Genomic DNA, 20749 nt, shown 5'->3' on the forward strand with positions numbered 1-20749 from the left:
TGGCTCCTCAGGAGATTGAGGAAAGCTCCTCTCATTCCCAGAGGAAGTAATATGCCTCTCTGTGAAGAGCAGATCATATTTGAAACTGAGGGCTATGAATGCTTTGATTCCACCATCCACAATTCAGCAACGTAGAGGGTGATGTATAATCTATACCTGTTTGACTTCTGGGATTCCTGGATTCTTTGAACCATGGGTTATTTCTTTCTCTTTGGTAATGCATCTTCACCAGTCCTATTCATGCCTGAGTTTTAATAACTGCATTGCACTTGGAAGTCAATACCTGATTGGTGAGCTCAACTTCGTATTGAGTGATTGGACAGATACCCCTTATCCTCTTGAATTTACTTGTCCATCAATGACATGGGGAAAACCCTCCCTTCCCTCAGAGATCCCAGAGTCATAATAGTGTTTTGCCCGCTGCAAAGAACTGAAGATTTTTATAAAGAGGAAACCATCAATCAGTCTCTTCTAAGCATTTACCATTAAGTTCCGTGACCCATTTGGCTGGGCCAGGTCAAGTAAGAGTGAAATTCGTGGAGAAATTTGAGAGCTCCTCATTCCCTTTCAGATCTGCTCAGGTTTCAGGTGAGTGTTCTTCTCTGGTTTCCTTTCCTGGTCTTAAATTCTCAACCACTGTGGGTTGAGGGTTTGAAGAAGGCTGCTTCACCCCAGACTTCCTCCCTCTTGAGGGCCTGTGGAATGTTATCTGGGCTCCTTCCTTCTCTGTTCAACAACTATTCCCTCCACACACAGCCCAGCGGGAAAAGGGCCCCAGCCCAAAGGGCAAGGGGCAGCAGAATCCTAAGGCACCTACAAGGTATGCCCTCCATTCCCTCTGGAGATTGAAGTGACAGCAAAGTGAGAGAGAGCCAGCAGGAGTTGTTTGAGTTTTCACGCCCCTAGCTTAACCTGGCTGAGTTCCACTACTTGCCCTCACCTGCAGTGTTCGACAATCCATTGTCATTACCACCGAGGTATCACACTTGAACTCACAGTTTAGAAGGCCACCACAGAGATGGGAGGGAGGGTAAGAAAGTGGCTAGAAGAAGATAGGAGGGCTGCAACTGAATAAGGAAAAGATTGGAAGTACAGCCAGAATTCTACTTGGTCTTTTTTTCCATTCTCCTTTATTCCATAAACACCTAGTTAACAAGTTGCACAAATCAAAAATAAAGGCAGGGAAGGGGGTAGGGAAGATTTTTATGATGTGTATGTGTGTGTGTGTGGTTGGGTCAGGGGAGGGGAGGGAAAGATTTGGGAACAAGACCAGTCCTCTCCCTCCACAGCCCTGGACAAGGGCTACAGCCTCTGCAATGGCCTCTGAGGAAAAGGCAGGCAAAGATCCAGGGTAGCTGAGGGATGGAGGAAGCCCTAGACCCAGATCTCATCCCCAAAGACTCTTTCCTCAATGCATGGCAGAGGCAGACAGGGGGAGGTGAAGAGGTTCAAAGATGGAGCAGTAAAGTAAAAAAATCAAGTTAGCAGACACAGGAGAAGTGGAATCATCATGGTAAGGGGATTAATGAAGGAAAAAGTAGGTAAAGGGGGCAGTGAGGAGTTCTCCCTGAGACCCCCAGGGAGAGGTGGGGGCCAGCTTGCCTGTTAATTTAATATTAAATTGGGGTTAGAAGTTGGAGAGGGTCAAGTTATTTCAGGGGATGATTTCTCAGCCTCTCACAGTCTGTACCTGGAAGGGGAAGAGAGATGAACACAAATCAGAAGGAAGAGAAAACCTAAAAGCCAGCAGCTACAGTTCAATCCCCTATTTCAGAGAGACTATTGTCCCTCCTCTCGGTACCAACTACAACATATTCATCAAAGCCAGTATCTGGTGGGAACCTGTGCCATAACTGCCTCACGGCACAACACCAGAGGAGTGTGCACAGTGAACATTCCGCCCCCCCAATCCCACGTATGACACCCTACAATTCCAACTCCTCCCCTCCAGGACTTACAAGAGAGACTGAGGGCCTAGGGCCCTCACCAATCATAGCGGCGAGACTGTCGGGAGGGGGAGTCCTCAGGTCCCTGTATAGCCAGGCGAGGAGGCCCCTCAGCTCTTCGGCCCCCACCACCTGAAGCCTCATGCCTTCGAAATTCCAGAGGGCGCTGCTGCCGGAAACGGGATGTCTCCCTCCGCCACTCGTCATCGAATGCTGCTGCCTCACCTGGAGAGTACAGAGAGACCAGACTTGATGCCTAAGTACATTTAAGGCTCCTAGAGGCAGACACAAGAGCCTTCTAAGACCAAAACACAGGGGCCAGCACTGGAAGCATGTGGATGGGGCTGTGCTGGAGGAGGGAAGTAACTTCTTTACTTCTCTCATATCAAAGTCCTGGAACCTGCTGGTAGGCCTATAGCATAACCACTAGGAAATCAAGAATGTGACAATTATTTAGTTAGCTAACAAGCACAGTCCGATGAACACAGTAAGTATTTCACATTTGTTGATTTGAAAAAATTGAAGTAAAGGAAGGAGAAAGTAAAAAACTAATCCAGACGGAGAAGAGTAAAGTAGTAATATCTGACTCAGGTGACAAAGTCTGTCCCATTTTAGTGAGGACATTGCCAGCACCTGGCTCAGCTCCTTAGCTGATAAGGTTCCAAGTGAGGTAAAAATTAGGAGTTCCCCCATCTCAGACACTCTGTCCAAGAAATATCTATGGGGGTCAGGAGAGAAAGCTGATGAGATCTTGAAGCCCAAGGTGCTGGGCTGCAGACAGGATGGGGAAGGGTAACGAGCAGGGAGGCTGGCTCACTCTCATCCAGGTTGATGTAGTCCTGCCGCTCCTCCTGGTCCCCTGTGCGGTGGTTTCGGGAGCGCTGCAGGATGTGAGCCCTGTCTCGAATGTGATGCCCAATGGACATCTGCTCTAGTCCACTGTCTGAATCCCGAACAGTTCTCCGTGTCTCCCGGATCTGAGACAAAGATAGAAAGTAGCACACTCAGTTGCCCCTTCCAAAGTCATGGCTAAGCTACACTAGCCCAGGACAAACAAACAGCCCAAATCCCAAACCTGAAAAACCTAAGGTTTTTCTGTGGGTGCCACTCAATGCTACCTTCTGTGGGTCAGGAAAGCCCCCAAACTCACCCCTCCTGGTGCTGAGCGCATCTCTGATGTCTCCTGGTAGACCTTGGGGGCACCATCTCCCGTATTGGAGTAGGAGATGACTGTGGAGGATGAAAAGGTCTGGCAATTGCCTCCAGCTGTCATGTGTTCCTGTGGAGAAAATGGTGGGACTGACCTAAATGGGATGGAGCTTCCTCTTTGAAGAAGGGATCTCACAAATCCCCAAGAACAGAAGGTGCCTGTTCTTGCCCACATCTTTTTCACAAACTGAGAAAATATCAGTCCTCATCATCCCCCCCACCCCAAACCCCTCTGGGCCCTACAATAAACAAGAAGGCCCTTAAGAGATCAACTCTTAACAAGAGTGCTGTTGCTTCTTCACACTCAGGCATGAGAACAGATATAGGACCCCGGTGCTGCCTGGGTTGAATTCCTTTATTCAGCTTGTGTCTTTCCCACTCTTGCCTCCCTAGTGTCTTTCCCACTCCTGCCTCAGAGGACTGGAGGTGTTGTGGGCTATCACTGACAACAACCTGAGGAAGGGCAAGAGTCTCACCATGTTCCCAATCATGTCATTCATCATTCCAAACATGTCCATGAAGCCACCTGACTGGAGGAAAGAAATGGAAAAGAGTTAGGAAACCATTGTCAATGCTCAGATATGATCTTTTTTGGGTAACCCCTGGCCACAGGCTACAAATTCCCTTTCTCTTCTTCTTTTACATCTACTGACTATTCTTTCTCATTCTCCATTACTGAAGGCTCCCCTCTATATGCTGCCAGTCTCCTCCTCAGTCTTTACAGCCACTCTGATCCAACTTTCCTTATCCTTCTCTGGCTGACCTATTTCCCCTTATCTTTAGGAAGCAAGCCAAAGTTCATGGATTCTAGCCTATAAGGAGATAAGGAATGACATTATTTTAAAAATCTACTAAAATCTATCTCAAGTTGGTCCTTCAACTGCACCTTCCTCCTCAACAGAACAAACCCTGCCAGATAATTACATGTTCCTAATATGTATGACTCAAGGAAACATAGGAGTCAGTAAATAAGTTAGCATCTTTAACTCACAGAGCTCATAGCACCCAAGTGGCTCAGCTTTGTGTACACTATAAGAAAAGATCTTGGAGTACCTATGAGACTATTCCAGACAGGCATATCTGGAAATAACATCTAAAAGTTATAGTGTGTGTCTGAGATGGAAGGAAGATAAGGACTCACCATGCCCAGCATCCCAAAGGGGGAAACAGCCCCAGCCTACAACAGGACATAAAGAACAGAAATTAGAGTCAACACCCTATTTCATTATAATCCCAAACCAGGCCCATGGCCACAACTTTTTCTCCATCCTTTTCTCAAGAGAGGATCACAAAGCCCTCTTTCTAGACCCATTCCTGCACTCCTAGAAGGACATTTCATTTGCTAAGACAAATGAAGTGCTTTACCCAACTCTTCTTTGGGTCTTAGGTATGTTACAGCATGGTTACCTGCATCCTGCGGCTGGCAGGCCTGGTCCCTGGCATGTTGCCATCTGTGATGCTGAGGAAGGGGCTATATCCAAAGCCACCTGACAACATACGGCTCATATGCTGACGGTGAATAGCAAAAGGGTCCCTGTAGAGTGAGGATACAGTATGAAAGGCCTTCGAAGAGCCAAGTAGTCAACACCTCCCATCTCCCCCCACAAAAGAAGAAAAAAAAAAAAAGAAGAAAACACAAAAACAGTGCCAGGAAAAACAGTGTACAAATACAGCTTACTTTCCCTTTAAGTGGGAGCTGAAGCTGAGTATCCAGCTATCCTCCCAGTTCAGCCATTTCCAGCAATGAGAACCCAGATGTCTGCCTGAAGCACTCAGGAAGCTGAAGTGGAGTGGGATGAGTGCTCTAGAGCATGAGGGGGAGGGAACACTTACATCAGGAACATGGGATCCTCAGGCTCGGCATCCCTCATGAAGCGGAACATCCTGCTCTTAGCTCCAGGGGGCTCCACGCTGAAAATATGGGAAGACTCAGATACTTGGGGATGGCCGGGTTTTTGCACACGCCCTCAGTGTGTAAGATCTCTTAGTGCGGCGACTATCAGAGCACCGTCCCTTTCAAATGCTGCAACTAGCCCTCCAAACGTCAGGAAGACCCTTCTCCAGGTTTTCAATACCACCCTCTAGAGAGGGAAGAGCTCTTCAAATCTTTTTCATTGAGGGCCGTGGAAAAAAATTTCCAAGCTTCTCAGTTTTCTGCCTCCATTCGAAGCCATCCTCTTCCCAAAACCCTGACAAGAGACATTCTCCTCCCCGACGCCACGTTCGGGATGAGAATCTCAAGTGCAGGTCCTCGGGTCCATTAACGACCCCAACCATCCCGCCCCCTCCTCACACCCAGCTACTGCCCAGTCTTCCCCGAGGGGGCCTCGCTATCCCCACCGCGCCGGTCGGCGCCCCAAACCAGTTCCTGCATCGCCGCTGGGCGAGCAGGAGAGGCAGGCCTGAATCTCTCTCCTCACCCTCTCCCCTCCCCGCATCCCAGTCTCCCAGATCCCGCAGCCCCGCGGGCCCGCTCCCGCCTCAGGCCCGGCTGCCCGCTCTGTCCGCGCCTCACCGGTCCCCAATTCGGGCTCAGCGGCCCATCGGTAGGTTTCGCCTCTTGGTGCGGAGCAAATTCGGGGTTTGCGGCCCGAGATGCGGGATTGGTCTGGGCTTGAGCTCTTTGGTCTCCCGCGCCGCCTCCTCCCACAGCAGCCACCGGGTACCCCCGCCCTCTGCCCACGGAGCCCGAACCACCGCCAGGCCCGGACGGAAATGACCTCACGATGGGACCGCCCACCCCGGGGCCGGGCCTGAAGGATTCCCGCCCACTGCCGAGGGTGGGGCGACGGTCCCGGACCCCGCGGGAGAGGAGGGGGAGGGCGCGAGGGAGCAGAGCCTAGATGGGCGGGGCCCTCTGGGGACGAGGGGAGGGGAGGCCTCGTGAATAACCTGGATTTGAGTTCCGTGTACAGGAAGAGGCTCCAGTAAGGGTTGAAGGAGTCGATTCCTCGGGACGGACGGGGCGGGGGTGGGGGGCGCGGCACGTTCCCTTCGGGGGAGGAAGAGGAGTTGGGGCTGATTTCCATGGGGAGGGACCGGTTCTCTGAGAGCGACTAGGTGGGACAGATCCCCGGGGGGAGCATTAAGCAGATTTGCTACAGGGGAAGTGTTCATCCCGGGATGGAGGAAGGGCGGCATTTCTGCGGAGGCAGTTCTCTAGGGCTAATCCCTTCGGGAGGAGGAGCGTTCCAGGCAGGGGCGGGGCCCCTTGATTGACGGAGGGGAGGAGGTGACAGTTCTCACGCCCAGATCTAGCCCAGACGGGGATAACTCTGGCTAGGCAGAGAATCCAGGTTGGGGGGTGGGTTGACCGCCAGATGGCGCTCCTCGGCCAGGATGGGAGTGCAGCCCCTCGGGGACCCCTCAGTTACCCATCTATGAAGGGTCGACCTGGGGAAATTCTCTAGGTCTGAAACATTTAGTTTAGAGCTCATCTCCCCTTTCCTTCCCCAACCCGCCTTTCCCAAGAGCGCCAAGGCCTGCACTGATCTTATATTTAGGTAGGTAGATCAAGGGTCTAAAGGAAGAAGGAAGGGGTGGAGATCTGTTAACAAAGATCACCCAGGGGTGGGGCTAAAAACAGGGCCCAAGAGACCTGACCCCAAGGCCAAAGACTGGTACTTTGACATACTAAATGTCTTGCATAAAAGCTGGCTCTGCTGGAAATAAGGGCCCTCCCCCTTGAGGTCAGGGGATTTGAACTGTCTAGGATAGACTTTAAACCAGACTCATCCAAACTCGAGCTCTCCCTGGTTCTTTACTCTGGATGCTAGCCATATTAGTGCTGTGTGGAGCCTGACCCAATGAGAAAAATTTGTTCCCAATAACTCCTGAGGGGAGAAAGTGTGTGTGTGTGTGTGGGGGGGTGTCTCTAGTGACTCAGGAAAAGGTACTGGGAGTAGGTCTTTTCAGGTTTCTTTAGATTTGATCATTATTAAAGGGGAAAAGATGGTAGTGGAGACAGAAAGGAACAGAGACAGATAATTAGAAATAGAAGACTGACTGGCAAAGCTGAAGAAAGTCAGAGAAAGACAGAGGCAGAATAAAAGAAAGAAAAGTTGTTTTTCATTGATATTTCTGAGGAAGAGACTTGGTAAAATATTTTAAGTTTATCTTCCAGATGCTCTGTCTTCGTGGACATTCACAGTGTCCTTTTCTTCATGTCCCAGACAGAAGCAGTTGGACGTGTGATCCAGAGTCACCCAGTTAGGGCCCAGCAGCCCAGACTTGACTAAGTGTGCTCCCCCACCTTCCAGCTTCTCCCTTCCTAGCCCATCATGTTCACCTTCAACAGAATTGGGTTGAAGATGAATCTTAACTTCTAGATTGCCTCCTTTTATTCTTTTCCCGTTGCCTAGTGTCCTCTACCTACTGCCTTTAGGTGCCTAGAGCCCTTTCTCTTCTTTCCAAAACTTAAGGATCTGGTATCAAACACTTCTACCTTTGCATGATTTTAAATCAATGTATTACCTCTCCTAGGAGTATTTACAATTACAGCTAAGCTTCTAACAAAGAGACAAAGCTCCAAATCTGTTTTTTTCCCCAGGTTAAAAGGAAATCCTTAAACAAATGGGGATGGAGGAGGAGGAGAGGCAAAAGACCACTTTCAGAGTCCCAGGGAACATACCATATAGACAGCCATCTACTCCAGGAATTAGGAATTGAGAATTGGAGGGGATGTAATTTTACAAGTAACCTTTCTGCTCCCCATAGCCAGAGTTGTGTGTCTATCTTCCTTCTTCCTTGTCATCCTTCCCTCCCTCCTGTCTCTCTCCCTCTCTCCCCTCCTTCCTCTCTCCCCACCACTCTCTCCCTCTCCCTCTGACTCCCTCACTCCCTCTTTCTCTGTCCGATGGACTGTGATGAACAGGAATTTCTCAGTCTCTGGACTGTCCCCTATATGATAAGATGCAGGAAGGCGAGTGAGCCCTGCCGGGGGTGGGGTGAGGCTTAACAAAGGTGGGCAAGCAACAATGGGAAAGGAAACAAAGTAGTCCCTACATTCACTGCTCTGCCTGATGGAGCCAAAGTCAGGAAGTCCTTGAAAGGGTAGAGCTGAGCCAGAAAAGAGGCCCTCTTCAGATGTGAGGTCACACGGCTAGACCAATCCCAGACGGTTATGTGAACAGACTGAGGGTAGGACAATGATGTTACAGGAGTTAGGAAAGACTGAATTTCCTGCTGGAGCCAAAGTGAGTGAACCTGTACATATGGTGTGCTGTGCTGTCGGAAGGAGATAAAACCCTAAAAATTAGGGCTAAGGTGCCCCCAGGTGGAGAAAATGAGGTTGAAAAGTGACTCAGAGGCATTTTTTTATAATCAACTTTTCAGTTTGTTTTTGTATCCACATCTACTTAACAAATATTGAGTGCCTACTGCATGTCAGCTACTGTTCCTGGCTTTGGAGATACAGGAATCCTATAGAGAAAAATAAAGCAGCATAGAAGAGGGAAAGGACACAGGCCAGCAGCTGGGAGGCGGTACTTCCTTTTTATATAGGTTGGACAGTGAAGGCCTCATTGATAAGGTGAGATGTAAGCAGAGATCTGAATAAAGTGAAGGACACAGTTGGAGCGAGAGCATACAGAGCAGAGGAAATAGCAAGTGCAAAGCCTCGGAGGCAGAAGTATACTTATCCAACAAAGAAGCCAATGTGTCTAGACTGGTGTGAATGCAGAGAAGAGAGCAGTGAAAGAGGACAAGGTCATGGAGGAAGAAGGAAGCCAGATCACGCGGGACCACATAAGTCCTTGTAAGGCCTACAAAAGGAGAACAGGCTAGGAGGGCAGCAGGAGAAACAGAAAGACTTCTTAGCATGCTGTTGCCATAATCCAGATGATTCCTGAGGGTGGCATAGAAGCAGATTTGATGAGAAGTGGTCAAAGTCTGGATATATCTTGTAGGTGAACTAAGAGAATTCTCTGATGGCCTGGATGTGTGGCATGAAGGGAGTCAAGATTGACTCCAAGGTAAATGGCCTGGGGACTGAATGAGAAATGAATGACCATGCCACTTGCCACACTGCTAGTGAACAGAAATTGTAACCGGCTGGAAAATCCTTATCACAGGCTACACAGGATAACTGATCTGGAAGTTCTGCCACTGGAAGCTAACTACCTAAGCCTGAATGAGCTATGGGCACCAAGAATAAGTGAATTTCATATGTAGTTTGGCCATTAGATATTAGATGTTAGGCCATCTTGGGGCAGAGATACTAATGCATGAGCATTGGAGTTCCAATCATAACGAGAACTTTCTATTGCCCTTGGATCATTTCAAGCAGATACTTTGCAAAAGACAGTATCACTTGTGATTCACACGGGCGTTAATGATCAGAGCCTGATACCTTGGCAGAACTAATGGTGTGGTAGTTCAAGGCCTTAAACATTTGCTGAGCTCCTATGACATGCCAGGCAGAGTGCTGAATGCTAGAGATAAAATGACAATAAGGCTGGTCTCTGTCCAAGAGGTTGAGGGTGGCCAACATCATCAGTTATGATCTGTGATGAAGACAGCACTAGAAACATGTATATTAAAAGGGCAAAAATAGTTCAATCAAACAGTCTGTAACTGATTTGGGGGCTGGGAATGGGGCAGGCAGAAAGAACATTCCAGACAGAGAGGCGGTCAGTGCAAAGGCACGGAGGTGTGCCAAATTTGGGGAGAAATGTGAGATTAAAAAAAAAAAAAGCTTTAGTAGAACTTTTGAGGAAACAATGGTGAGCTGTAAGGCTATGGAGGTTATAAGAGGCCAAATCTGGAAGCAGGGTCCTCTTGACTTCTGGACTTTATCCTGTAAGCAGGGGGAAGTTAACAAAAGGTTTTAGGTAGGGGAATCACAACAGTCTATTTGGACTTTAGGTAGAAAAGTAGTTTATTCACTTCAGGAGAGATAGGGCAGGTGGATTTCGGATGACTCCTCGGCATGAGTGAGGGGCGGAGGGAACTACCTTCAACTGAAGTGGGAAAAAAGAAGGGAATTTCAGGTGGAACGCGTTGGGTGTGAGGAGTCGTGGAGGATCCAGGGAGATGACCAGAGGGCTGACTCGGGACCTCACGGAAGAAAGTAGACAGTGTGATTTGAGAGTGGCCGGTGTTGGGAGCAGGACTGAAAGCCAATGGAGTGCAAGGTGGAGTAACTCAGGTGGGCTGTGGAGAGTGAGAACAGGGCCTGTGAACCAGACGCCCCCAGAAGGGTCCTGTCCTCCTGCCACTACTTCGTCCTCCCTTAGCCTTTTACAAACTCCTGGGAGAAATAAGTTTTTAGCTGTCACACCTGGCCTTATTTTCCCTCACCTTTTCATTTTTACTTTTTTCTCTGGAACAACCAGAGAGTCTATTTAAACTGTGAAAATGTGGAAACCCTGAGCAAACAGGGTTTTACCTATAGTCAAGTATTTTACCTACAGTAAAGTGTATCACAGTGACCCAGATGACCTTAAATGCAGCAACCAGAGTTACTCTGTGACCTTCTATTTACAGAACACTGGGGGTGGATGTGGAAAAGGAGGTGGAAAAAGAAGAGGTAGTTCAGGGATAAGGTCGAATGGGGTGCTGACCAGTATGCTGTACCCATTAGCTGCAGGTGGCTATTTAAATTTAATCAATCAAAATAAAATAAAATTCAGTTCTGCCATTGCACTGCCACAGAACCGATGCTTAATACCCCATATGGCTAGTCACTACATATTAGACTGTGAAATATAGACTATCTCACCAAAGAATGTTTTATTGTATAGCGCTGGAAAACATTCATAAATGTTGTCTTCCTGCTGGACTTTTTTAAGGACCTACAAGTTGTTGGGTTTTTTTTCCTATAAAGGTTAAAAAAAATTGGGGGGTGGGCAGTGTAATGATGGCACAGTGGGAGAATTCTCACCTGCCATACCAGAGACCCGGAGCCTGCCCATGCCAAAAATAATACTAATAATAAAATAAAATAAAATAAAATAAAAATTAATTTTTTAATTAAAAAAATTTTAAAGAGTGCACTTGGGGGAGAAAATGGAAGAGGAAAGAGGAGGGTTGGGCAATAGCAAATTTTTCTGGTGTAAAAATGAAGGAAGTCCTGGGCCACAGTGGCAGAGCAGGCAAGAATGCTTGCCTGCCATGCCAGAGGACCGGGGTTTGACTCCCGGTGCCTGCCCATGTAAAAAAAAAAAAAAAAAAAAAAATGAAGGAAGTCCTGAAGGAGGGCATAAAGAATAAGAAAAGTCTGGGGGTGCAAGGGTAGTCCAGTGGTAGAATTCTCGCTTGCCATGTGGGAGACCCAGGTTCATTTCCCAGCCCATGCAGCAACCCCCCCACCCCCCCCCCCAAAAGAAAAGCCAATCAGAAAATCCACAGGAGAGTTAACAATGGTGAAACCATCCTTTCTGCTGGGGAGAAAGTTCATGGGGAAGTAGAAAAACCACACAGAAATTTTGGTTTGATGTTCATGCCAAAATAGACAGACAGGGACCAACTGCATATAGTAGTTCCTTAGAAAACCTCAGGTCAGAGAGAGGCAAACCAGTATCCTGGCAGCATAAATACTTTCCCAGCCCGCTCAAAAATGAAGGGCGACAAATACCCCTACAGAGTGGGATAGAAAGATCAAAGGTGATGGTGGAGTTATCAGAGAATGTAAGGTTTAACAAACAAGTATAATTGCTGAATTATTAAATTGATATTTCTTTTAGCTTCCAGTATCTTAGAGCAGCTAGAAGTAAAAACCTAAAATCGTATAATTGTAACCCATACCAAACTCTGAAATCTATTCTACAACTGATTGTTGTGCTGTGCTTTGAAATTTATCGCTTTTTTGTATATATGTTATTTATCACACACACACAAACACACACACAAAAGGCGATTGTAATGATAAAAAAAAGAAATACTTATTCCTTCTAGCCTCCTATATTCTGGAGCAGCTAGAAGGAAAAATTCGAGATGATGGTATGGTGGCCCATGACAAACTCTGGGATCTGTCCTGTAACTACTTATTGAAGAGTGCTCTGAAAATTATTTACTTTTCCTTTCTTTACTTTGTATATCTGTTATATTATACAATTTTAAAAAGTTAAAAAAAAATTTTAATTAATAAAAGAAGTTTATAAAAAAAAAAGAAGAAGAAGAAGAAGAAGGGTGAGAGGGCTCTGAGATTAAGTAAAGGGACCAGAGTAGTCTCAGGGCTAGGAAATAGTGATGATTGATTGAACTTTTCTTCTTTTGTGTCCAGGGCTGTACTAGTACTGTGACCCAGAAATTTAGAGAAAGGGGACGTTAGTGAGGATAGAGGAACCGAGGAAGGCTGTTTCGAGTAGGGAACAGTGTATGGGAACAATGGATAAGGATTTGCAAAGTCGGGAGAGTTTGGGAGGCTCTCCTCATTCCAGAAGAGGAGTGGCCAAGAGGATGGGACAGTGTGTACCTGGTCTGACCGTGGAAAGAGGGCCCTGCATAGACATCCCCATCTATTCCTTGAGGGTAGGGGCCAGGTCTTTTTGTATTCAGTTTTGTATCTCCATCACATGGTAGAATGCCTATCTCCAAATGAGAGCTCAGTAAAAGTTTGTCGAAGTGCAAGGGTTCAAGTTTGACAAGGAAGGCAAAAAAGGAAACTAGAAAGTCTTTGCCTTTAAATCTACTCAGGTGCAATAGGTTATATTAATGGATGTGACTGACTGGTGCTGCTCTACCCTGGGGTTGTTGTTGAAGAGGAGTTCTTTATTTGTTTAACTCTCCAGGGGGCAACATACTCCTGATCAAAGTTAGGCTAGTTTAGGTCTTTAGTTGTCTATCTCCTCTTAACTCTCCACTGACTTGAGTTTTGAAAAGGTTTTTTATTTTTTAAAGCAAAGAAAAAATAGGAGATAGAAAATGAGGTCATTGGGAGTGGGCTGGGGATAAAAAATAATAGTAACATAAAATTAGGAAGGGGGATGGCTCAACTCTTAGTTTTCTATCCACTAATGCCTTTAATGATACTTACGTCTTTCTTAGCACTTACCTATCAGACAAGGAGGTAAACTAAAAAAAAATAAAAATAAAAATAAAAATTTAAAGTAAAAAAAAAAAAGGAAACTAGAAGGAAAGATTCACTAAGTCTGAGATGGTAATAACTGTAATTGAACAACTTCCACAAAGTAGCTAGGTAGATTTTGAGGATATCAGGCCAGAAGTTGGGAGTTTTCAGGGGGATCAGGCCTCCCTTGGCATCTTTTTTCCCACCTCCAGAAAATGTGTAAAAAGAACAGGTTTCCTCATTCAACTAGTGGAGAGATTATGACCATGGAGTAATAGAATTCTAGGAATAGACAAGCCTCCACAAGGCCTCAGAAATAGTTCTATACAAAGGAGCAAACACAGGCTGGCATCATCTAACGCTGTTGGCCCCAGAGGTCCAGAGACTAACCCCAAGGACCATGAGGGTAGGCTTTCAGCTTCCCACTCACTCCAAATTCATCCCAAGTCTCACTTCAGATTTCTTTTGCCTGAAGCCAAGATTTCAAGAGACTGGTCTGTTGTCCAACCTGACAGGAAAGGCTGAAGATGCTTCCCCCATGCAGAAAGGGAATTAGACCTAAGTCTCCTGCTTCCTCAATCTTTTCCAGGTAGTGCAAAGACCCCTGTGTCCACTCTTAGATTCTCAAGAAGCTCCCTCGGGCCCTGGGGCAGGATTCCCATTCTCTGCCTCTCCATCTCCCAGGAATTTTCCACTGCAGCTGCCTCCGCTCCCAGACACCCCTCCCTGGGCAAAATTCCCGGCTCTCTCCGCCCCCCCTCCCCTGATCACACCTCATTCCCACCCCCGGGCCCTGAGGCCCAGCCCACAGTCCAGCCCACAGCACACTAACCCTGATGGTCCCAGTTAGAGGAATGGGAGGCCAGGCCACTTATAGAAGGGTGAGAGGGAGGGTCCCTAGCTCTCTCCAGGGCCGGGAGACGGGACATTGGAGAGGCTGGTCCCCAATGGGGCTGGAGTGGGGGGAGTGGCCCTCCTCACATCCCCATATAAGGCAGGGCAAGGAGTTAGGCTTCTGGATTGGCTGATTCAAATGAGCATTCCACCTGGCAACAGGGTTTCTATTGGTTCTCAGGAAAAATAGGAGGAAGGTGGATGGAGGTTGTTGGTGGCGGTGATTGGAGGGGGGAGGGGAATGGAGGTGACCGGAGTGGGGGGCGGTTACCAGGACAACGGGGTAAGAGCCCAGCAGGGTGTCCGAGACCGCAGGCGGGGCTGGGAGGTGGAAAGCAGGGAGGGGGAAGGAGGGCAGGGAGGAGAGGAAAGAGAGACTGATGGGGAGGGAGAGAGACAGGGATACTATGGGGGGGGGGGAGAGCGAAGGAGGGGGGAGAAGAAGAGAAATGAAGCAAGAGAGGGGAACAGAGATGGAGACGGTGAGAGATCACTAAAGAATCAGCGAGTGAGTCAGAAAAACAGACTGCGAGAGGAAAATGGAAAGATCTCCGAGAAAAGATGGGCAGAGTCGGGCAGGGAAAAACTCGGGTGGAGCCCAAAGATCTTTGAGGAGACCGAGACTTAGAAACTAACAGAAGAGTCTTAAAGAGAAATTGGGAAGTGTGTACATCAAGGGATCAAAAGATGGTGTATTTAAGCACGCAAATACTAAATAATGATGATGATTGATCAAAGTTTATTAAGAAATGGAAATGATAAAGATGAAGTATAATGATGGTGACAAATTCAGAATGCCTTCTACTTCAACCACCTTCCTGACCTTTAATACATGCCCCCCCCCCTCGGTCCCTGTCCTCTCCTGAAATCCCAAGCTTCTCAAAATGACCCCAGGAGGCTGAGGCTGAGGAGCTGAGCATGTGTGAAACAGGTGGGGGCTGGACCTCCAAACCTGGACCCCTTGCCAAGGAGGCAAATACAACATAGAAAGGCCTGGGGAAGATGGCAGCAGAGGAAGGGACATGAAGAGTTGAGGAAAATCAGTCAAAAGGCCAGGTGACAAAGTCAGATAAGACAAGAACAGGAAAGAAAGCAGAGATGGGAGGGTAAAGGAGAAGAGGACAGGAGGTGATAGAAGAATAAGATACAGATATAAATGGTGGTAAAGGAGGGAGTCTGGGAACAGAGAAAAGAAGTGGGAAGAAGAAAATAGAAGAACCACGCAAAGAAAACTGAGGTGAGAGGGGTGGAAGTTCGGGTAGAGGTGGGCCGAGCAAAGGAGACTGGGGGTCCTCGGACTGCCCTTCGATCCCGAGGAAGAGCCAGGAAAGGAGGACCGCCGAATGTCAGTTTCGGGAGAGAAAGAAGGGTGGGCTGCCTTTTCTGCGCTCCCATCCTCTCTCAAGGCCACCACGAGATAATGTAGACCAAGGATGAGAGGGGCAATCCAGCGTTGATGTGGAAGTAGCTCTCCCACCCTCTTCCTCTTCTTTAAGCTTTTGGTTTTTTCAGATACCTGCCCTGCCTTTCCCTTTACCCCTTGGCAAAATTTCAGGGTTTTGGGGGGTCAGTAGGACTCTAGCCACCCCTCCAGCCCGCCCTCAAAAGATAGACTCTACATTCGCAGGCAGTAGGTTAGGATTCGAAGAGATCCCTCCCTGCAGGAACCCCACCCCTTCCCACCTCCGCGCCCCACTCCTCTTTCTCAGCGACTGTCAGTCTCTCGATTTCCCCCTCCCGATCCCGTCTTCCCTCCCGCCTCTCTCGCTCTCCCTCCCCTAGCTTTCATCCTCCTATCCCCACCTCTCCAACCTCCTCTTCCATCCCCCTCCCCTTCCCTCCCCTCCCCTCTCCTCTCCTCCCAGCTCCAGCCTGCCCCACCCCTGGGAAGCCCCTCCCGTCGGGCAGCGCCGCCTTATAAGCGGGTTCTCTTCCCGGGGGCGGCAGCGGCTGGTCGGCGGCAGCTCTGCTGGTGCGTGGGTGGCGAGCCGAAGACTGAGCGACCGCGGCCAGAGCGCGCCGGCCATCGCCCGCACCGCCCTTTCGCCCGCCCTCCGGACGGCCGCAGCCCTGCGGGTCTCCGCTCCAGACCCACCCCCGCCCCACCCCGCGCGCCTCTGCCGCCTCTTCCAGAAACCCAGCTTGCTGAGCGGCCGCCGCTGCCGCTGTCGCCGCCGCCACCGCGCCAGGTTCCGGCCGCGGCCACTCTTCGCCGTCCAGGGCTCCTTCGTCCCGGCCCCGGGACCCCGGCTCCCCGCCAGCTCCGGCCCCGGCCCCGGCACCATGTCGGAGAAGAGCGTGGAGGCAGCGGCCGAGCTGAGCGCCAAGGTACGGGCGGGGGCAGCGGCAGGCCGGGACCCCGCGCGTCCCCGGGCTTCGCTCGGCTTTGCCCTCCGCCCCCAGGCCTCCCCCGACGGCCCCGTGCGGCCCTAGCGCCCAGGTCCCGGCGGACCCCGCCGCGCCCTGCCCCCCCGCTCCCCAGCCTGGCGCTGCCGACCCCGCTCCGCGCGGCTCCCGCCAGCGCCCTCTAGCTTCCCCGCGCGCGCCGCGCCTCCGGCCTCGCCGCTCGAGTCGGCGCTCGGCCCCGCCGCGGTCCCCACCCCTCGGCCGCCTGGCCCAACCTTGCCGCCCTCTACCCCGTCTGGTTTCCCGTCGGCGCTCTCGGCGGCTCACTTCACCGCGCTCCCTCTCCTGCTCTTCCCCATCCCGCGCCTGGTTTTCCGTCTCTTTCCATGCTGACCTCACCTTTCCTCCTGCTAAGCGGTTTGAGATCCTCAAGTGTAAACAGGACTCTCCCGGGAGGCTACTCCTCTCGGCCCCTCCCCTCGCGGCCCGACCGTCTCGCTTCCCTCCCCCGATAGCTACTGCCTCCTTTCCTTCCGTCTACACACATTCCCTCTCCTCCACTGGCTTTCCTTTCTCTCCGTTTGCTCCCACTCCCCCCGACTTAAAGAATCTTGAATTCCTACAAAATTCGAAGAGGGGCAGACATAGCCTTCGAAAAAGCTGAGGCTCGGCATTGCTTGGAGCTGCCCTTAACCTCATGAGCTCCCCGCCCGGCTCCGCACCTTTGCCCTTGCCTCTCTTCCTGCCGCCTTCTAATTTCCCTAGGGGACGCGTGGAGTGTCGCTTTGGGAAATTAATGCCGCCGGGGTTTGGGGGCTGGGGGCCCGACCTTGGTGTAGGGGGGTGGTGTGAGGAGCTGGCACACAGGCGGCCCCGAGCCCTTAGAGGTAAAAAGGGAGAACCTGTGGGATTAAAAACGTGGGAGACGGGTGTGTTTGCTATCGCACAAGGTGTGCCTGGATGGCCCTCCGGTTCGGTATAAGTGTGTGTGGTGGCATGTGACTTAATTGAGTAGGTGTCTTTGTATGTCTGAAATCCAGCAAGCGTGTGGGACTGCCCGTGTCACTTACGTGTGTGCATGTGGAGATGTCATGCTCTGGAGCTATGTTGCTGCTTTGTGAGTGCCAAGTGGCTCTGCTGTGCTCTGGTGCTGTCTCCAGAGTGAGTGCCAGAATGCCCAAACACCGGGCCATGTGTCTCCAGATTGTGTGGGCGCGCTATCCATTGCTGCTCTTCTGAATCGGTGTCAGTCTGTGTCAGTGTGTGGGCCTGTGTTGAGTAAATGAGGCCAGAGAGCTGATTAGCACAAGACCTAGGGCTTAGGTCACATACCCTTCTGGAAGGGGGATCATAGAAGGACAGTGACCAGAAGGACAGGTCAGGGGAGGAGAGATCCCGGCCCCTTGGACTTTGGACTCTGGTATTCACCCTCCCTCTCTTGCACTCCCCCTCCTTCCATCAGCCCAGACAACAAACTCAGGCCAGGGCAATATAGAGGTCTGGGCCCCCCAGAGAGAGGTTGACTAGCTCCAGGATCTTCTGTCCCAGGTGGTAAGGAAAAGCCCACAGAATAGAAGTGCCACACCAATGATATGGCAAAGAAATGGGGACAGTGAAGTAGGATGAAGAAGAAATGTAGTGGGGGAGAGAAGGTGAAGTTTTCTGTGCTGCCCCCCCCCCCCCCTTACAGGGGAAGGGAATTGAGTGTCCCCCCGGGCCAGCAAATTGTCATCTACTAATCCCTTTCTTATCCCCCATCCTGTTCCAGAAAGGACACATTTGCCCTGGGCGATCTGCTCACACAGAAAACTTCCCTCCACAAGGAATCAGATACATGCAGTTGCACATCAACACCAGATCAGATCACACAGGGACACCCACAGTGTCACTCGGTGCCTGCCAAGGGGTGGGGCGGGGAGAGGACTGGAATCTGAACTGGAAGGGCAGGTGCAGTGTCCACAGGGGACTTCTCCATGAGCATCGACCTCCTCTGCCACATCAGAATAGAACATCAGGCCTTTGCCTGCTGGGATCTTGTGGTTTGGAGGAGAGGGGGCAGTGGTGGAAGGCTGGGAGGATACTCCGAATGGGGACCTCCCTGTCTGCATTCCCATCCCACCTCAGACATGGGCCTTGTTTTTTTCTTCTCTCTCTCTTCGTCTTCCATGGCTGATGTTCTTTCCCTTCCGTTCCTTTTATCCTATTTTTCATGCATTTGCACTGGAAAAGGCTACTTTTCCCTTCCCACATACACTGCCAGGAAGTGGGGGGGGGGGGGGGTTACTATTTGGCCTTGTGTCAGCTGTTTGGGGGTAGGGGTGAGGAAAAGTAGAGGGGTATTGGTAATTGGGCTGGGGTGCTCTCCCTATTCCTATGGTGTTTGGCTGAGTAAGAGTATGAGGATTAGGGAGACAGAGAGAGAAACAAAGGCTGAAGAAGCTGGAGGGGGTAGTTTGGAGGGAGCCCAGGAGAGAGTACTCAGGAAAAGGCCCCCAATGTAGACAAAAGGCAGTGCTGGGCAGGCTGTGGGAGGGGGCAGGCAAAGGAGGTGGAGGGACATCAAGGGGGAGTAGGGCACTGAGGGCTGCAAGCAGATGGAGGGGATTTGCTTTGCTGAGCAGAACTCTCAGCCAGAGAGGTTTGGAAGAAAACTTGATGGGGGTGGGAATCAGTTACCTTGGCTGCCCACTCCCCTTTGCTTCAAGACTTTCTCTTCTGCCCGCTTTGGTCTTGGGGAAGGAGGTCTCTGGGCTCAGTCTTTACTGGCCCTAACGTAGGCATGTCTGTTCCGTCTCTACAGTGTGGCTGCAATCTCCCTTCCACTCTCCCCCAAGTTCCCTGCAGAGAATGGGCTGGAGGGAGTTGGGGGCTGCAGATCATGTGTGGCTCTCAAAGGTGACCTCTCTCTCCCTTACAGGACCTGAAGGAGAAGAAAGAGAAGGTGGAGGAGAAGGCAAGCCGGAAAGAGCGAAAGAAAGAGGTGGTGGAGGTGCGGAGGGGACAGGCGGGAGGCGGCCACACCTTCCCAGCTGCCCCCCTCCCGGGGGTCTCACCCTTCCTCACAGTTACCTTCCTGGGCTACTGGGCTCTGCCTTTCCTTGGCCCCTCCCACCCCACTGCCCCACCCTCAGGCCTTTCCCAAGTCCTTTACTCACCTGGTGCCCCTGGTTGGGATGGGATGGGAACCCACTGCCAGCCTGACCCTGCTCCCTCTCCTGGCCCCCACAGGAGGAAGAGAACGGAGCTGAGGAGGAAGAAGAAGAAACTGCCGAGGACGGCGAGGAGGAGGATGAAGGGGAAGAAGAAGGTGGGGAGGGGAAGGAGTGGCAGGGCCGGGAAAAGCAGGTCCGCACAGAACACAGTCAGGGTGGGCTCGAAGACCTGAAGCAGGGCAGAGGGCGACCTCAGGGGGTCTCTGCTGGGGCTTCCTGCCCTTCCCCAATGACCCATTTCTGGCTCCTCAGATGAGGAAGAAGAAGAAGAGGATGACGAAGGGCCCGCGCTGAAGAGAGCTGCTGAAGAGGAGGTTTGGGCTGGGTTGCGGGGCCTGAGGGGCTGTCAGGGATACAGAAGGGGCTGGAACCTCTCTGGATTCGGACCCAGATCCCTGTGGTGGCCCGGGCGGGGGCTGGAGTAGGGCTGGAACAGGGGGAGACCCCTCTCCCATTTTACAGCGCCCCCAACTCTTCCCTCTCTGCAGGATGAAGCAGATCCCAAGCGGCAGAAGACAGAAAATGGGGCATCGGCATGAGCCCCCTGCCAACGGGCTGGGGTGGGAGGCCCCTCGGGGCCTGGAGGTGGGATGGGAGCTGACAAGCCCAGCCGCTCTTCACCTGGCTCCCTGCTCTGGGCCCCACACCTGAGCGGCCACCCCCATCTATCCCCCAGCCTGTCATTTCCACCTCTTCAGACACCACCCATCTGTCCTCACTAGCCATTGTCCCACCTCCTGACCTGCTCTTCTGAGCGCCCCAGCTGGTCCCCAGTTGCTCCTCTTGACTTCCTTGATCTCTTCTCCCCTCCTCCCAGCAAAGTCCATCCCTTCTCCAGTAGCTTCGACCCACCTCTGCATCCCCCAGCCTCATTTCTTGCCCCATCCCTCTCCTGCCTGATCCCTGGGTCTCCCTCAGATCCCCTCCTCTCAGACAGCGCCAGGCCGGGGTGGGGCCGGGGTTGGGGCCGAGCCCCAGAGCTGCCCCCCTCCCCTCCCCTTTTTGTATAATTTAATAAAGAAACGGTCGCGCTTCTGTTTTTAACCTGTCTCCTGCTTTCCCGGGGCCACACCAGTGCACCCAAAAGAGTGGAGGAGGAGGGATGGTTGACCTCACATTCTGTCAGGACCTCT

The 20749-nt window shown here is 51.0% G+C and overlaps 2 protein-coding genes across 3 annotated transcripts; one reads left to right on the plus strand and one right to left on the minus strand.

The window, feature by feature from the left end:
• Positions 1-1111: 1111 nt before the first annotated feature.
• MLF2 (myeloid leukemia factor 2) lies at positions 1112-16884 on the minus strand. 2 transcript variants are annotated; one of them, XM_077169874.1, is made up of 9 exons: positions 16804-16884; positions 4989-5066; positions 4563-4689; positions 4297-4332; positions 3632-3685; positions 3097-3225; positions 2764-2923; positions 1959-2171; positions 1112-1690 (listed from the first exon to the last, which is right to left on the minus strand). In XM_077169874.1, exons 2-8 carry the CDS (start codon positions 5036-5038, stop codon positions 1984-1986), a joined length of 744 nt encoding a protein of 247 aa, XP_077025989.1. In that variant the 5' UTR covers positions 5039-5066; positions 16804-16884; the 3' UTR covers positions 1112-1690; positions 1959-1983. The 2 variants fall into 2 exon arrangements, with proteins under 2 accessions (XP_077025989.1, XP_077025988.1); XM_077169873.1 differs by lacking the exon at positions 16804-16884 and adding an exon at positions 5671-5882.
• Positions 14300-20660, plus strand: PTMS (parathymosin). Its single transcript, XM_077168206.1, has 6 exons — positions 14300-14341; positions 15841-16386; positions 19322-19393; positions 19633-19711; positions 19869-19930; positions 20105-20660. The coding sequence occupies exons 1-6, from the start codon at positions 14300-14302 to the stop codon at positions 20153-20155; spliced, it is 852 nt and encodes a 283-aa protein (XP_077024321.1). The 3' UTR covers positions 20156-20660.
• The last annotated feature ends 89 nt before the right edge of the window (positions 20661-20749 follow it).

Source organism: Tamandua tetradactyla, chromosome 7, assembly GCF_023851605.1.
Source record: "Tamandua tetradactyla isolate mTamTet1 chromosome 7, mTamTet1.pri, whole genome shotgun sequence".
Classification (NCBI taxonomy): Eukaryota; Metazoa; Chordata; class Mammalia; order Pilosa; family Myrmecophagidae; genus Tamandua; species Tamandua tetradactyla.

Coding starts and splice junctions, on each gene's coding strand:
- PTMS (XM_077168206.1), top strand. CDS start 14,300: ATGGAGGTGACCGGAGTGGGGGGCGGTTACCAGGACAACGGG. Junction 19,712..19,868: donor GGATGAAGGGGAAGAAGAAG/GTGGGGAGGGGA, acceptor CTGGCTCCTCAG/ATGAGGAAGAAGAAGAAGAG. Junction 19,931..20,104: donor AGAGAGCTGCTGAAGAGGAG/GTTTGGGCTGGG, acceptor CCCTCTCTGCAG/GATGAAGCAGATCCCAAGCG.
- MLF2 (XM_077169874.1), bottom strand. CDS start 5,038: ATGTTCCGCTTCATGAGGGATGCCGAGCCTGAGGATCCCATGTTCCTG. Junction 4,690..4,988: donor GAGGATCCCATGTTCCTGAT/GTAAGTGTTCCC, acceptor CTCACTCTACAG/GGACCCTTTTGCTATTCACC. Junction 3,686..4,296: donor CCTTTGGGATGCTGGGCATG/GTGAGTCCTTAT, acceptor TCTTTCCTCCAG/TCAGGTGGCTTCATGGACAT.